At 37.7% G+C, this 17,898-nt stretch overlaps 1 protein-coding gene across 3 annotated transcripts in view; it reads left to right on the top strand.

The window, feature by feature from the left end:
- LOC126278209 (histone acetyltransferase KAT7) overlaps positions 1-17,898 on the top strand; it is a 504,982-nt gene that overhangs the window by 12,254 nt on the left and 474,830 nt on the right. For 2 of the 3 annotated variants that reach the window (XM_049978144.1, XM_049978141.1), the window contains exons 2-3: positions 375-1,088; positions 6,601-7,390. In XM_049978144.1, coding sequence (XP_049834101.1) covers positions 972-1,088; positions 6,601-7,390 — 907 coding nt within the window. In that variant the 5' untranslated portion in view covers positions 375-971. The remainder of the gene's footprint in view (positions 1-374; positions 1,089-6,600; positions 7,391-17,898) is intronic. The other variant, XM_049978143.1, reaches the window with a different exon arrangement.

Below are 17,898 nucleotides of genomic sequence, written 5' to 3' on the forward strand. Positions count from 1 at the left end.
ATGTAGTATTTTACACAGTTCATTTTTATGTCCTTGAGAATAAGAAATTTGTGTTTTTTGTAATGTACTTGTTGCAGTAATGCCAAATGATGATGTGGGTGTGTGGTGTCCTGTTTTGCATCTTGTCATATCTATTCCCCTTAACTTGTTGCTGCCTACTGTAATTGCATCTGTGAGATGTTAGAGCAGTTGGTAGGAAAATACAGGGTCAACATTAATAAGACGGACAAACTGCAAGAAAGATTTCCTGACTGGACAGGAAGGAAAAAAGGTCTAATATACATGTGTCTGGAAATATATCTTTGCCACATCAGATGGCAGTGATAAGTGATAGTTCCTCTAACCATGTGCTGTGTTTTCCTTGTGTGTTGCAGGCGTGTGATCTATGCAGCACACTGTAAGCAGCAGAATGGTCCGGTATTAAGTCGGAAACAAGCCAAGATTGTGTTTGTGGATGGCCAAGCAGATGGAAACAGTCATGAGGCAGCAAAACAAGTATACTCATAGACACCAACCACATCACACAACATTTCTAGGCCTCTTCTCATTAGGACACACATAATCGTATTTTAGTTTATGCCATGTTGGCGGGCCACTTGCCTGCGTATTGTGTTAAGGTTCATCCTGTAGAACCTGGTCCTCGAAATCTGGTGTATGCACAGTCTGCCACTTCTCTTCACATCCATCTTTCTGAAAGGACCCATAACCACATAAATACCCAAAAATGGCTTGAAATATTGCGTGATGTGGTCGGAGCCTGTAAGAGTACTTCTTTTGGTATAACCATGCTGTCTCTTGACCATTTTCATCTGCTCGGGCACACAAAAACAACACCATCTCAGCTTGTTCCCAACATGAATACCAGCCCATTCTGCTGCTTACAGTGTGCTGCATCAGTTGCACAGCCTGCAGCTCACAAAGAACCCACATCATGTTGTCAGAGGAAATGTCATTCGTGAGAGCCATCTTCTATGGCAACAGTTTATTTCCAGACACAAGTTCATATGACTTTTTTTTCCTCCATTTCCAGTCAGGAATCAACCCCTGCAGTTTTTTTGGTTTTGTTAATATTCACCCTGTATAAGCAGGTACAACTTTACAGCATTAACGTTTCACTTGTGTTATCTATTGAAGGTAGTTTTGTAGAAGAATCATTGTTAAACTCTTTGACACTCTTGTCTTCAATACAGAAAATAAGAATGCTTTCATTTCCTCAAATAATTTCTCCAAAACCATTCTTGGCTTTAAGATAAGATGTAAGTTGTATTGTGGGGGGGAGTGAAAAGTGTGAATGACTGAATCATTGACATCAATCACTGCACTGTAGTATTTTGTGTTGCCTTTGCTCTTCTAAGTATTTGACATACACACCAACATATTAGATTCCAAATCCAAATTATTTGAAGTAAGTGCATATTCGAGAAGGCACTCCATATTTTCATGTCTTTGTCATTGGCAGGGTTGTGGTATTCAACCATTTTAGACACCAAAGAATTCAGTCAGCATTTGCCTGATTGCCCACATCCACAATTTGCATTATATCATGCATGAAAGCAAACTACTCTGCTTGACATGAGTCATTCTACCTAAATCCACTCTGATTTTTGGAGATACATTTTTGGCTCTCTAGAAATGACACTGTACTCAAGACCCCAATGGGATCAGTAGTAGCAAGGTTTGATTTCTTATGAACTACTTGATTTAATAGAGTATTGTGAATTTGATATTTTATTTGGGCATACACTGTGAGCCATTGGATTAGATGCTGCTGCTATGTGGTGTGAGAGATGTGCTACTGCTGTGGAGGATAGAATTATGCAGCATGTCTCACGATTAGAGTAATGTTAAACGTTATGCTGTCCATTAGTATATCAGTCAAGTATTCAGGTAGGCAATACACATGGTGTCAATGCATTTGGTCGAGGCTGTGTCATGAATGCCCAATAAATGGGTTACTCCACCGCCAAGGTTGTGCTACAACTGGTATTTTCAAATGCCATTGTGTCAGGAGTTTACTATGAATACCTTGATTCAAGGAAAAATACCACTGCCAGAGAAAACATTGTGTTGGGGACATGCATTTCTCTTGATTGTGGAGGGTGTGATTCTTCAACACACTAAGCAATCTTCACCAATGAGAGACTGCTTGATGCAGTGTGCTTTTATTTCCTTTCCCTGAAGTTAGTAAGAACCAGTGTTCATATTGAAAGTTATGTAATTATGATAGCATTAATATGCTCTGTACTTCCTCAAAAAAAAAAAAAAAAAAAAAGGTTGCTGCTGTCTGGTGGATGATAAATCACTCTGATATCAAAATTTTGTACAGTTGTAAAAACAATTACATGACAGAACTACTGGCTAGTATTCACATTCAGAATGTGAAATATTCAGTACTGCAGAGAGCCACATATAAAAATACACAATACGCTATCTTTCAGAAGAAAGCGAGGATGGTGTATGTCCTTTTGTGTGTGTCTATTGGCAGTATGTAATGTTTCACTCCATGAAGGACTGCCTCAGAACCATTTTTTCCACAGATGAATTTTCCTTTTGTGCAATTTTTTCACATGTGTATTTCACCACAAGTAGCAAACACACACATTTTTGTGAGATACTATTAGACCATCTTGGCAGAGGAACTGTAAAACATTTGGTGAATGAAGAATTAAGTACAGCAAAGAGCAAATCTATCAGAATTGATATGTAGATCATTTTAATGTTCATCTTAAAGGCTTATAACTAAGTTCTGTAAGTTAAGATTTAAACGATGATGATTCTCTTTATTTGTCTCTTTTCTGTCACAGGCTGCTTTTGTACACAAGTGTAAATGTAAGTAAGCCCATTTTACTATGGTGTTTAAAAATTAAGATCTCGGCTAGATGAAGGGTCTCTGTTGTAGTTTAGTACTTTTTCTTTTCTAAAACCTGCTGCAGTGTCAGAGGCTCCACTGCTCCTTTTGCTATAACTTGGAATGCTGTCAGAGCAGTACTGGCCAATAGTCTGATGTGTGATGATAAAATAAGTTAGTTTTAACATAATATTTTGCTTTATTTTTCTTAAGTGAGTTTATCCAACTACTTCAACATAATCCATTAAATATTATATTTAATTCTATATTCTTCCTGTAATACAATTTCTTATATACAACATTATTTGTTAGGCCACAGTTGTTTATGTGCCCTTATCTGCATTTTTAAGTTATATAGATTTGTTTGCAACCAAGTTTGAAGACAGTTTGTGCCATCGTGAATTTTTTCTTTAAGCTCTAAAATGTGCAAGTCAGCCCCCTTCAGTATTACATCAGATATTATGAGAAAAGTGTAAATTGTGACTTGGACATGGATAATGTACCAAAGACTTTTTTTATATATATATATATTTGCCCCATAGCAATGTAACAAAGCCAATACACAGTTTTTTTCTTAAAAAGACAATCAGCATTAATTTTATAAAACCCTATGATGAAAGACTGTTGTAAGGTCCCATTATAATATATTTGGTAGTGTGTCACCCATTGGAAAGCACATCTTTATGTAACATTGATGCGTCACTTGTAATTTTTACACGTGTAGGTGAACATCTTATTTTTGTATGGAAGCTTTCAGTGAACATGATATCAAAATTTTGACTTATTAGTGTGAAATGTTGATAGAAGTGGCACCATTAACAGTTTTGTTATTGTATGCTCAGTTTTCATATTTCACACTGCTAGTTTCTATTCGCAGATACCCCAGTTTTGAAGTATTAACTGTCTTATCCAGTTTGGTTTCATTGTTAAGTTGATATTTACACACACACTTTAATTACTGTTGAGTTCATCTTTCTTTTGTAGTATTGACAAAGATTATATGGCTATCAGTCACGACACTCTAGGTATTATCCAGTTGCGAAGATATCCACCTGTAAATATGAGTGAATTAGCAGCTCGTAACACATACAAGGCGAGTGGGGTAATTTTTAATGGAGTATGTGTCCATTTCCATTAAGTTTAATGCAAGAGGTCAAAGAAATCTATTAATACCTGCTGGATTTGTTTATGTAGGCCTAAACAGGATAGGGTACATATTTTATTGTTTTCCCAATTGTGTTAGTCAATTGCTACCAGTATACTTATAACCCAAACTGTGTGTATGTGTGTGTGTTTCTTGTGGAGACAGTGACATTTCATGTATTTGGATTTAATTAAAAATGGGATTCTGATCTTTTAAAACTTATATTATTCTCCCTTGAGCAGCAGAAATACAAAAGAATGAGGAACAAATACGACCCAAACATAAGTCACAAATAATTCCAAAATGTAATACTATCATTTCAAGAACACTCGTTACTGATTAGGTTATGAATTACATTCTTATTTGTAGTGAGGCATAAATACAAAATGTTTCTTACAAATTCTCTCAAGAGGAAATGAATATGAGTTTTAGCTGAATGATTTTTTTGTTACTTAAATGCCTGTGTTTAGCCACTTATTATTTCAAGTTGACACTGATAACTAATGCACAAGTCAAGTACTTAGACCCATGTGTAAAGAAACATTGCAAGCATTTGAAACTTCCTGGCAGATCAAAACTGTGTGCCAGAATGTTGCTCGAACCCAGGGCCTTTACCTTTATTACGAAGCCATCCTCATGGCCTTATTTCCGCCAGTACCCCATCACCTACCTTCAAGACTCTAATTGAAATTATATGTTTTAGACAATCTTGTGCTTGGTAACAAAACATATTTACAACTGTACACATGCACTATACTGAAAAGTTAATAATTTGAATCACATGTTAAAATTGTGCACTGAATATCAGTCCTTGGTACTACCGATAAACAGTACTCATTCTCAGTTCTATTCATCCTTATTTTTATTGACCTGGCACAGTCTTTTCACTTTTCCTCACTCTGCATCTGCATTTATTCTTTTAACTAGTTAACTTACAAATTTGTAAAATCGTTGTTGTACAATTAAAATAAGTCACTGAAGAGAAACTTTTGCGATGTGTGTTTGATCGAATCTATTTTCTTAGTAACTTGTAGTGCTTTCTATTGTTTTGTCAGAAGGTTGATATAGAAATTTTTAAAAACAATGTTTTACAACTTAAGTCATTGCTCTGTAAACTGCATAGAGAATTTCTGAATGTAATAATAGCAACTTAACCAACTGAAGTATGGTCAACAACATAGTAACAGTCTTTTATGATGACATAATAGTTTCATTTTCATTCATTTTGAATCTGAACTCCTAATTTCTACTTTTACCAGATACACTTAACACTTGTACATGCTGCTGTGAAATACCTTGTTGACTTAGTCAGTATTATGTTTCGAATATAAGTATGTATTCACCCAGAATGATTTTTTTATGAATACTGACAAAAAATAATTTTTAAAAAAGTTAAATGTGATGGTGATTTCTACATTTTCCTTCTTTCAAGAGCTCATAAACTTACTATTTTAATGTCTCTCTGTTGCAAAGAAAAATACTGTCGTAACCCAGTGACTCATTTTATCATATCTCAATTTATTTACACCAAGTGTTGGAACATTCCAGTATTTGCCCTGCTTGCAAGCCATCTGAGAAAGTTTAGCCTTGTAGTGGAATCACTGCAACTATGAGTGTAAACTCAAACAGTTTGTTAGCCGTTGCTTGCCACATATTTTCCTTGCAAACAAATTTTTTTCTTCACTTTTTATGACAACTGTAGATATTAAGAGTTTTACAGTATTACACACTTACCAAGAAGAAATATTTCCTGAGATCTCTAGGCTGGGAACATTTCACATCACTTTGCTTACATACTGCATAATCAGTTTTAGTGAATGTGACTCTATTTACCACATAATTAATGTTGTAGCATTAATTTTCAGCTTGACTCTAATTAACATCTGAAAATTGCTTTTAAATTGCATTGCTAGAATTCAGAACTGAGGCCTCCCATTATGTACACATTCTGTAAAAGAGCAGTATTTCTGTACTCATTACTCATTAATCTAGTGGTGATACGAACTTAGATAACAAAGAGAGAAATCCCATGTAAAGCATTTTACTTTATGTAGGACTCAAAAAAATTTACCCTTTCCTAGCTTAGTTATTTTTCACATTTACAACAGCTAAGTACATTCAATATTTCTTTCCTTTTCAGCATGCTCTCTAACCAGAGAATAACCCATAAAACTAACAGTTCCAATGAACCTCCGATGTTTTCATTGTAAATGGTAAAAACTTACAAAACAAATTAGAGACATGCTTCATAATGTCAGGTCAGCGTTTGGGTTATTACGGTCTACTGTTATAACAAAACTAATTTTATCAGTCCTGTAAGGTATGTTATTAAGTGTTACTAGTGTGTATTGCTTTTGCATGGCAACACTCGTGTTTGTATAAAACTTCATTTTCTTATCAGCGTTGTTTATGTGACTTTGTTTGTTTCTTTTCTATGTGTATCTGCTTTCAAGACAGTTTACAAATGTCTGTGTAAGTCAGATTTTTGTTTGTATATCTTTCACACACTTCTGTTGTTTAGATTACATTTTTGGTAATTTGTGATTGTGATTTTATTATGTGTTGTGTTGTGTCTTTGTGCATAAACCTGATTATGTCTTGCTTTCAGGAAGCAGCATCAAGCTCTGAGGCGTCTAGTTCAAGTAACAGCTCCTCCTCATCTTCGAGTTCATCTTCTTCTAGTGGTTCTGATTCAAGTTCTTCAGACACGGAGAATACGTCGACATCACAGGGTAGTGCGGAGAAGAGTGCAAATGGGTCGACCGATTCGGACACTAGAAAAGTGGCAAAAAAGAAAAACTCACCTGTCAAGAGTAGTAAAAGTACAACAGTTTCAAATGATACCGAGACTGCAAAACCTAAAGAGAAGTCGCAGGTTTCAAATTCAAAAACTAGGCAATCTAAAGCTAATGCCACGGCTGCATGTTCATCAGAGTCTGAAGATTCACCTGTGAAGCCAACTGTGAAGCGGAAAGCTTCAACAAAACCAAAAGCAACTGCCACTGTTACTCCAATTCAGAAGCCTTCTAGAGCTAACACAACAAAAAACAATGCTGGATCAGGACAAAAGGGAGTAAAAGAATCTGGCTCAAATGCCAATGCTAAGTCGACAGCCGAAAAAACCACTACAAAGTCTGCTGCTGCAAGTAAACAGGCAGATTCCACAACACAGAGGAAACTAAAAACTAAAAGCATATTTAGTCCCGAGAACAGTAGTGAAAGTGATGATCAAGCAACACAGCCACCAAAGTTAAGCCCAGTGAAGAATTCTGCATCAAAAGCAATTGCCCAGACAAGAACTCGAAAAGCTGTTGCTAAACCAGAACCACTGCAGTCACCACCAAGCAAATCTGGCGCAAGCACAGAGACCTCAACAACAGCATCCTCAGCTTCCTCAGGTAAATCAGTTGCATTTTTCAAATATGTGAGCTATATAAAATTGCCTATTTTCCTGTCTTACCAATAGGGGGTTCCTTTTTTTTTTCTTTAAAAATGGAGGGAGGGGGGTGGGGGGAAAATGTGACTACCATAAGACAATGAATTTCAGCCTCTGAGAAAAATTTTGATTTTGCATCTCGGTGATGTTAACATATAGATGTATAGACCCTTTGTGGTACTGTGGTGTTAACAGGCATATCTTTCCTGTTGTATACACTCATGAAATTCTTATATTTTCTGTGTGCAACACAGAAACATGCTTGTAGCAAAGCAAAGGGTACCATTATATCAAGAAAACTTGCAACAGGAGGTTGTTCTCTAGGGTCAGCAGCAGCAGAAATTTTTAACTCCTTAAGTTGCCTGAAGCAAGGGAAGTGGTGGTGTGTGCATAACAGAATATTATGTTCATTATGCACCGATTGTCTTCATATATATATAATCAGACTGTTACTAGACAGAATAAAAAAAAAAGAACTGCTATCTACAGGTGATGTGTGTGGCTTTGTGAAAAATTTGAATGAGTTGGTGGAGTAAGTTATGTGACTTGCAGAATGCACATTTTCTCTAAACATCAATAAAACACAGTGCATACAATGTCTGGCAGAGAATTGTCATTAAAGTGACATAATCAAATACACAGTAAAATCAAACATAATAAATACCTGGGACTGAAAGTAGGTAATTATCCACATTATGAATCTTGTGCAGAAACGGGGTGGTTCCAGTTTTTTCATCAGGCCACTTTCCACTATTACTAATAAAATTACAGAATTCAGTTGATACCTTTACAAGAAAAGCAGTTTGAAGTTTGATATAGTTTCATTAGCTATTTGGGCAAAAAGATGTGTACTGCACCTAAATTTTGTTTTGATGTGACTTCCAGGAAAAAAAAAAGAAAGAAAAAACAGACAAATTGAGCAGTAATACTCAGATTTCTGATCTGAGACAATAGAATTCTTTGTGGAGCACTCCTCTTATTTTACCTTGTGCTCTCTTGCAATAGCTTAGGGTTTCACTGCAATATAGTTGATGTATGTGTACACCATGATTTTTATATATACATTTAAAAAACATAGGAACCCTTTAAGTTATGTATGTGGAGGCTTGTTTGGTGGACCCTGTAACTGTCACGCCAGATGTACCAAAACATTATGAAGAAAAGTAAAACAGTTTTCATGTATGATAGTTTGATGAGATAGCCGTGTAACAGCACATCTCAGTGCTGAGAACAATACATATAATAAAAATGATGTTACAGATAATCCTTTTACTGGCCTAATGTGTCACGGACTTTTAGAGGACTACAGAAAACTTTCAATCTTTAACTTTATGTTGGTTTTCCTGCTGATCAGCCCTATGTGATGACTTAATTAATATCTGTAAAAGCAATATCTCACACATGCCATTTCCTTTCCTCAGTCTTGTCTTTCCATTATTATCCCCAATTAATTAATATCTGTAACATCTGCATCTCACACATGCCATTTTCTTTCCTCAGTCCTATCTTTCCATTATTATCCCCAACACATTTTCCATTCCTCTGTCTCTTTAGCCTATAACTATTAGACTATAGCTGTGTTGTTTATCATTCTTGGATTTTTCTGTTCAACAAATAGCAGTTGCTTGCATAATAATAATAATAATAATAATAATAATAATAATAATGTTTGAGAGTTTCATATTCATAAGTGTTTGCAATTTTTAATTACTACTATAATGAAGCTTTCACCAGCCATCGGTGAGAGCAGATTGGCTATAGTGGCAGAAAACAGTATATTTTATGAAGCTGAACATCAAAACATTATGGGTCTTGTAGTTCACTTAGCTCTATCTATTTCCACTGAGAGGATGGGAATCTTCTTACGTGCCATGTGGAACTTTGAAGTAAAAGTTTCATGATAAACTCTTACATATCACTCTTCATATGCTCAAATCTCTGCCCCTCCCCCCAACCCACTCTTTCGTAGTAAGTTTGACTTTCTTTTCTCTGGTGTTGTTGTATTTGTGTGTACATTCAGGTTCACTATTCTCAACATTTGCTCTATACAGTGACAGACAGTAGTCTCCTCATTCCATTACATATTTTTATTGCTTTTATATTACATTTTCTGCCTGACACTGATACAATGCTTAACTGAAGTCATTGAAGTCACCACAAACTACACTGGGCTTAATTTTATTAGGGAACTAAGGTAGTAAGGTTGTTTTGGGTGTTTGTGGGTGCTTGTGTATGTCTGCAGATCTTATGCAGTACCTGCTGTTGGGCACTGATGAACCATTTAAGACAATGTCCTTGTACTAGATCGTGATTGCGTAAATAATGGAAGTTGTTGAAAAGCACATTACATGAAAGTAACTCAGTATCTTCATTCTAGTTGCATGTAAGTTGGCAGGGTGGCTAAGACCATTCTCTAGCCATTGGATGGTACCATTCTCTTTACTAGTGGCATCTTTTGGCCTTGTCACATCAGTTCACTTTACATTCTTCCAAAGTACATATGGCTGCACCATTCTCTGTTTCAATCAGTAAAGAATGGTATCCTATAATCAGTTTTTGTGATCTGAAGGTGTGCCAGTGATTCAAATACACAGAAAGCTTTCAGCATACTACAGGGACGGTATTTTATCATGACAGTGTTTACTGCTTGATCGGACTAGTCAAAAGTAGCTGAACAATAAAGAAGAGCGAGGAAAGAGTTGAATGTCCAGTCACACCCATTACTGACGCTAACACTGGAAAAGTCTGTGACCTGATTATGAATAAATAAGGAGCAATTTTTGATGAAGTGGCAAGCCATAAGCACATTAATCATGTGGTTCTGCATATGATGTCATCCATAACACATCCAACTTTCGCAGTTAGTGTGAGATGGAGCTCAACAAAACACATTGAAGAGCACAAGCACAATGTGTGAGAATCTGTTAGCAGCTGCTGGACTGTCAGGCTAGTGAAGAGGAAATGTTTTTGAAATGACACGTCACCACACATGAAAAAATGTTCATGAAGAGTTATACATAAGAGGCTGTCATAAAATTTTGGAGTCAAAGTTTCCATGTGGCATGTAAGAAGACTCCCACACTCTCAGTGGAAGTAAGTAGAGCTAAGTGAATTGCAAGAACTATAATGTTCTGATGTACAGCTTCATAAAATGTACTGTTGTTTTAATTAATCTGAAAAATGTAGTGCAGGCACGTTCTGATGTACCATCATCTACTCCAAGCCAAAAAGGTTATGCTCACAGGACACTGCTAATGGTTTATAACTTTTAGGAAGTGACTGTTTCTGGGACATTTACAATTTACAGCGGTTGAGTTTGTCACAAACGTCTCTGCTCAATCAGATTCATCATTTTTCAATTAAAACCTATTGAAATGTATATTGCCTAATTCCTTCAAATCACTGATGATGCTGCAGTCTGAAATGTACTTACGGTCTTCATCTGGATTGGTAACGCGTTGGTTTTGTTAGCAAGTACTCATTCATGAGGATAATAGTGATGGTGTTGGTATTATAGTACACATTTATGACCCTTGATGGACAGAAAGTGTGCATAGTATTGACAATCTCAAGTCATATGAGCTATGGACACTTAAAGTAAGAACTGGTGTGGCAGGGACATTGCCATCTACAATGTCAAAACTTGTCTAGTAATAGGCTGTACTCGAATGGGAATGAGCACTTGTTTGTCTTATCACTAACAATTTGTTACAGTAATAACTGCTATCCTTTTAAGAAAGCTGAGACTATCATAAATAATACAGGGTTAATGCTGTGTTATTGCTGATTGTCTGTGCTTTCTTAAAAGGATAACAGTTATTACTGTAATAAATTGTCAGTGATAAGACAAACAAGTGCTGCTGATACCTTGTCTGTAGTGCTGGTGCTCACATGCACATTAGTGTAAGGTATTTCATATAGCCTTCATCATATACACGATCAGTCATCCATTGAACGAAGCTGGGCCCTTTTGTTTCATACTGGCATCAAATTGTTTCACAAGTATGCATTATCTAATTGATTTGCATTTGTGTACAAACAAGGGTATACATTGTGTCACTGTAAACATAATGCTGGTCGTGTGTGAGATGCTGCATTGTTTCAGACTTCAGAAATTTATAGTGTCATTTCTGTGCAAGTACATACACACTAATCATCACTTACACAGTTTGCTGTGCATACAAAATCAGAAACAACTGAATAAATAAAAGTTATGACTGATAGTCAGTGTTTCAGTTTTAAAATATTGTTTCCTCTGTCTTGTTTTTATTTTATGTATTTAACAATTGTAATGGATAGTGTAGAATTTCTCCCTTCTGTTGTGTTTATTTCCCTTTCACTTCTACTCAGAGATGTGTGATCTTATGTAATTCTGCCTGCAATCACTAGCTTGTATCTCTGTCCTTGTTATTGTGTTATGCTTGTATTTTTGGACGTTAAATAGGCTTGTGGTATGTATCTAATAGTATATTTATGTTGTAGATTGAAATTGGAATTTTGCACTTAATTTGTAGTAATTGTTAGAATGTGACTGTGACTATTATTAGTATTGCCTTTTGTGTTAAAATATAAATCACTACAAAGTGACTGAATATGATATAATATTACAGAATTAAGGTATCTTAGCATGAGGCTCACATTAAAGAGTCAGGTTTCACACTTAAATCTAGGTTATACAAGGAAGTCTTTTGATGAGCAGGAAGGTATTTCAGATAAGTGGTACAATCCATATGCTCCCCCCTTGGTATTTGTGGATTTTGTGCATCTTAAATACATTATAAATGACAATAAGCACACTCATAGCATTACTATATCTTTAAATTGCACGTTTCGCCATTACTGAGAAGGCAGGTTTAGTAACATTTTCTGAAGTCTTAGATATCAGAAATTGACTTCTGTGAGAAACTGCTGCCGCCTCATATGTTATTTCTGCTCTAAAGTGAATTTCATGCTGATTGGTGAGTAATTCCCCATATAATTTTAACTTTTGTGTGAAGGAAGACACTTGGGCATTTAGGTGCTTTGAGTTTTGCAGAATGGTGTTCTCTTTTAATGCTTTCACTATCTCACTTCATGTTGACACAGAAAGTTCACACAAACAGCTACCATATGTGTTACTGTTTTCATTTGTTATCATGATGTTGAGTAATGGGCTCAACTCTGAAGCTAGTCACATAGTTTTATTCAGAAACAAAAAATCTGATTGTTTCTCAAGATTATTACATGAATCTGATATTCATAACACTATTTGTTACAAACCCCCCAAGACTGTCAAGTGCTGTGACATGCACATGGGCACAAGACCGAAAATTAAAACAGAGGCTGAATAGGGTAGTAATCCATAAGTAATAAATCTGGTGACAGACTCAAAACTACTTAAAAGAGTTCAGGGAGAAAGGAAGATATGTAATAATGATTCCTGACATACTGAAGAAGCAAAATCTAGAAACTGATATTGGCATTCGTCATTTTGAGGGGAGTTAATTTATTCAAGTTGTCATCAACCACTAACAGTGCTTTAAGTTTTAAACAAGAGTTCCTTCCTCATGTGGCATGTGTCAGAAAAACCCATCATTTAGACAGCTGACACTGCACTTGTTTAGGGGATGAAAAAAAAGTGCTTGGTTTCTATGTCCCAGCAGGCAAACTCCAGCCACTATCTATCCTGCAAAGGTGATAATAACACTATATTTTTAAGTCGGAGGCTTGCCAGAATGAAACACCAGTCAGTCCGTAAGTGGTCTGCGTGCCATCACATCCGGCCCATCCTGAACTCGGACCCTGATCAGCAGCTGCAGCCTCATCGTTCTTCATGTTTATTCTTAGGTTGTGTAACTCCGTTTTTATTACTTCAGAACCTTTTTCCTATATTACAAATTTGTGCCACCTTTCTCCAGTATCCAAATCAATCGGGGACCCCCCTCTGCTGGTGGGATGTTATCGTTGCCTCACGCAGTCAGATAATGGATAGGAAACCAAATTAAAATCCCAGTGACCAGTTTATGTTTCTCTAGTCAGAAAACTGTGGGAAATTCTTTTCATTTATGTCACCTGGGATTATGAGGTCTGTGCCATATGCCTAGGGTGTGGTAGTTCATACTATTTCCATTTACAACAGTATTATGAAAAAGATGGATTCCTACTCGCCATACAGAGATGATGTTGAGTCATAGACAGGCACAATGAAAAGACTGCTATGTATTTAAGCTTTCGGCCAAAAGGCTGCTTCTCACTGCACAGAGAAGACGTCGAGTCGTAGACAAGCACAATGAAAAGACTGCTATATATTTAAGCTTGCATTCAAAAGGTCTTCTTCTGAACTAGAAAATGCACACACATTCGAACAGCTACAACTTTACACACTCGACAACTGTCTGCGGCCATTGTGCCTGGACTGCAGATTGCAACTGCACCTGATGGGAGCAGCAAACTGGTGTGGATAGTGGGAGTGAGGAAGAGGCATATGGTGCGGAGGGAGAGGGATAGCAGGGTAGGGGTGGGGAGAGATGTAGACCTGCTTGTGGAACACTAAGGAGAAAAGATACAGCAGCTAAATGCAGTTGGGAAGCTTGAGAAAAAGGGGGGGGGGGGAGAAGTAGAGAAAGGGTAAAAGATGTGGGTGTGTTGGTGGAATACAAGTGTCTAGTGGAAGGGAAGGAAATAGGTTGGAGCAGGACAGGGACGAGGGAAGTTTTTGTATGTCTATCTTTGTGATTGGAGGTATGACGAGCTTCAGCTGTTCCCTTATGTAATAAAATGGAACGTATATAACTGTCCTTAAGATGTCATTTATTATATGGCTACCAGTTTCAGTTCTTCTTTGTACCTTCTTCAGGCTTTAACTGACACTGAAGGGGTCAATACCACTCGTATACACAATTCATCAGTGGCCAACATTTATAACTGGTTTCTGCAGACTGTAACAGCAGTGTTGTCTCTCCAACCATCAGCTATCAACTAGGAAAGGTGGAGTCCAGAAATGTTACAGGAACATAGGATACAGTATATTGCAGGGAGAGCTCTCACCTGCGCAATTCAGAAAACCTGGAGTTGCGTGAAAGGGCCCAGGTGGCACAAGCCGTGAAGCTGTCATTGGAATGAAGCACATCATGTTGGGCAGCATTTTCAGCAGCTGGATGATCCAGCTGTCTCTTGACCACAGTTTGGCAGTAACCATCCAGGTGGACATCAGCTCATTTGTTGTCATGCCCACATAATATGCAGCACAGCGGTTGCAGCTTAGTTTGTAGATCACATGGCTTCTTTGAGAGGTACCCCTGCCTTTGACGGGACAAGAGATGGCTGTGACCAGACTAGAGTAGATGGTGGTAGGAGGATGCATGGGACAGGCCTTGTAGGTCTGTTGCAAGGATAATGACCATGATGCACGGGATTGGGAGTAGGAGTGGATTAGGAATGGACAAGGATATTGCATAAGTTCGGTGGGTGGCAGAATATCATTGTGAGAGGGGTGGGAAGCACAATGTGTAGGATATTCCTGATTTCAGAGCATGGTGATAGGTAGTCAGATTCCTGGTGGAGGATATGATTCAGTTGCTCCAGTTCTGGGTGGTACTGAGTCACACGAGGAGTGCTGTTTTGTGACTGGACAGTGGATTTGTGGTAGGTAGTAGAAGGAAGGCGACTGGAGAGACAAAGCACGCGAGATCTGTTTCTGTACAACATTGGTAGAGTAATTTCAGCCTGTGAAGTTCTCAGTGAGACGCTTGGTACATTGGTTGCTCATCACTACACATGTGATGACCCCAAGTGTATAAGTTGTATGGAGAAGGACTTCTTGGTATGGAATGGGTGTCAGCTGTTGAAATGCAGGAATTTCTGGTGGTTGGCAGGTTTTATATGGATGGAGGTTCCAATGTAATCATCCCAGAGATAGTCTACTCTCTGTCCTCCATCTATTTGTCCCCTTCCCAGCTCCAACTCCAGCACTTCTCTATCTCTTTCCTAGCTTTTGAAACAATTATTTTCTCGGCCAGGAAAGAGGGATGGGGGGGGGGGGGGGTATAGAATGGAGCGATAGGTCACTCAGATCTTAGGGTGACAGGAACCTACAGGTTGTGAGAATGACAGGAAACAAAAATATTTGTAGTCTTACGTGTGCCTTTCATCAGTCCACAGAATCTGGCTTCCCAAATGTAAATAGTGGCCAGCTATTCTGTCTCCTTGTAACATTCTAGTTTTCTCAAGTGAGTTGTACATCGGAGCATTCTAAATACCATTTTATTTAATTAAAGACAAAAGAAATTATCTTCTCCTTCTGTGGCTCTACAGCTCACTGTGAACCTTGACCTCTTTGGGTTTGACAAGGCATGGCCTGCACCTCAATAGGTCTGGCAAGGGGAAGCTGGCAAAAGCTTATGGGTAACAGTGTAGTGGGTGGTGGTGGGATCACTCACGGAAAAATTCCTGTAATAGTTGGTGTTACAGCTGCACCTTTTTTTTAAAAGGAATCAGCATATTTCATCAAAATATAGGAGGTATTAGAGACAAAGTTAGTGAACTGCTTATAGATGTTGACTCTGAAATTATTGATATATCAGAGCACCATTTAAATAATTTGACAATTCATCGGCTTCCTTTACCATGATCCAGATTAGCTGGCTGTTTTGCAAAGAGTTCCTAGCGGGGAGTGGCTATGTATGTAAAAACAGTATTCCATTTGAGTCCATAGACATATCATGGCACTGCACTGAACAGATATTTGAATGTTGTGCAGGGGCAGTTGAATTTAGTGAAACGAAACTTCTAATTGTTGTTGTTTATAGGTCCCGTAACTCTTGACTTCAGAGTATTTCTGTTCAAGGTAGAGAGGGTTCTTGATTCATTTTGTAGGAAGTACCAGAAATTAGTTATATGTGGTGACTTCAATATAAATTTTGTATATGATGGTTCAAGAATAAGGATCCTGGTAGATGTCCTAAATTCATATAATCTGAAGCGGATTGTGTTTTTTTCGAATCAGGGTGAAGGGGAAAGTAGCACAGCCATAGACAATATTTTTATTCATTCTTCATTATTAGATGGGCATTCTGTTAGTAAAAGGGTGAATGGCCTTTCAGACCAGGATGCACAAATTTTAACACTAAAAGGCTTTTGTCCTAAAATAAATGTCATGTATAATTACTGACTATGTAGGAAGGTTAATCCAACAAAAATATAGAGATTTTTAAACCTTGTCAAGGAACAAGAGTGCAAGATGTTTATGGTGCTGATAAGAAAGATGACAAATACAGGGTGTTTATAAATGAATGTCAGTATTTTAACACTTTATAATTTTATTACATTAAATGTACAGTTATAAATGGTATGTCAAATGAAAGGGCAGCTCAAACAGTTTTACCGAGAACCTTAAAAATGTTCAATGCGAGCACCATTTCTCACACGACACACATCAAGTCTATAGCCAAGTGCTGGATAGGCCGCAAGGGGCCTAATGACAGGGCTTGCTTTACATGGCCTCCAAGTGCAGCCGATCTAACACCATGCGATTTTTCCTGTGGGGCTTCATCAAGGATTGTGTGTACATGTCTCCGTTACCAGCAGACCTCCCTGAATTAAGAAATTGGATTGAAGCACTTGTTGCTACAATCACTGAAGACACACTTATCAATGTTTGGGAAGAACTCGGCTATAGACTTGATGTGTGCATTGTGACAAATGGTGCTCACATTGAACATTTATAAGGTTCTTGGTAATACTATTTGAGTTGCTCTTTCATTTGACATATCATTTATAAAAGTTAACATAATAAATATTATAAAGCATTAAAACCTCAATATTCATTTATAAACACCCTGTATAATTGGTCAAATAGATTTCGGGCTTGCAGCCGGTCGTCGTAAACTTCTTCGCACGATATTGCGGCTGGACAACTGCCAGCCATCTTCAGGTGAGCCGTCACTCTTCCGTTTAACCAGAACATCCAGGAATGGAAGGACACTCTGTTTACCGTAAGCCGACTCACACTGATTTGTACCTGCATTCTTCCCGTTGCCATCACCCATCCCAAACCATGAGTATACTTAAAACCCTTGTGCACAGGGCACACACGGTGTCGGATGCAGAAAATTTGCCTAAGGAACTTGCACATTTACGAACGGTGTTCAGGGACAATGGTTACTCGACCCGGCAAATTAACAGGGCCTTCGCAACTAGAGCCAGGAACCGGGAAGTGGATAAAGAAGAGAGTGCGCCAGCCAAGTCTCTAGCGTTTCTTCCCTTCGTTGGTAATATCTCTTTTAAAATAGCAAGGATTCTAAATACTTTTCATGTGAAAGGTTTTTTTCGTCCACCTTCTAAGATTTCAGATTTGCTGGGTTCGGTGAAGGATGATCTGTTGCTGCGGAAGGCGGGAATTTACAAAATACCGTGTAATGTGGTATGGCCTATATAGGACAAACAACACATACTGTGGAAGAGCGTTGTACAGAACATCAACGTTGCACCCGT

The sequence above is a fragment of the Schistocerca gregaria genome, chromosome 6 (assembly GCF_023897955.1).
Source record: "Schistocerca gregaria isolate iqSchGreg1 chromosome 6, iqSchGreg1.2, whole genome shotgun sequence".
Lineage (NCBI taxonomy): Eukaryota > Metazoa > Arthropoda > Insecta > Orthoptera > Acrididae > Schistocerca > Schistocerca gregaria.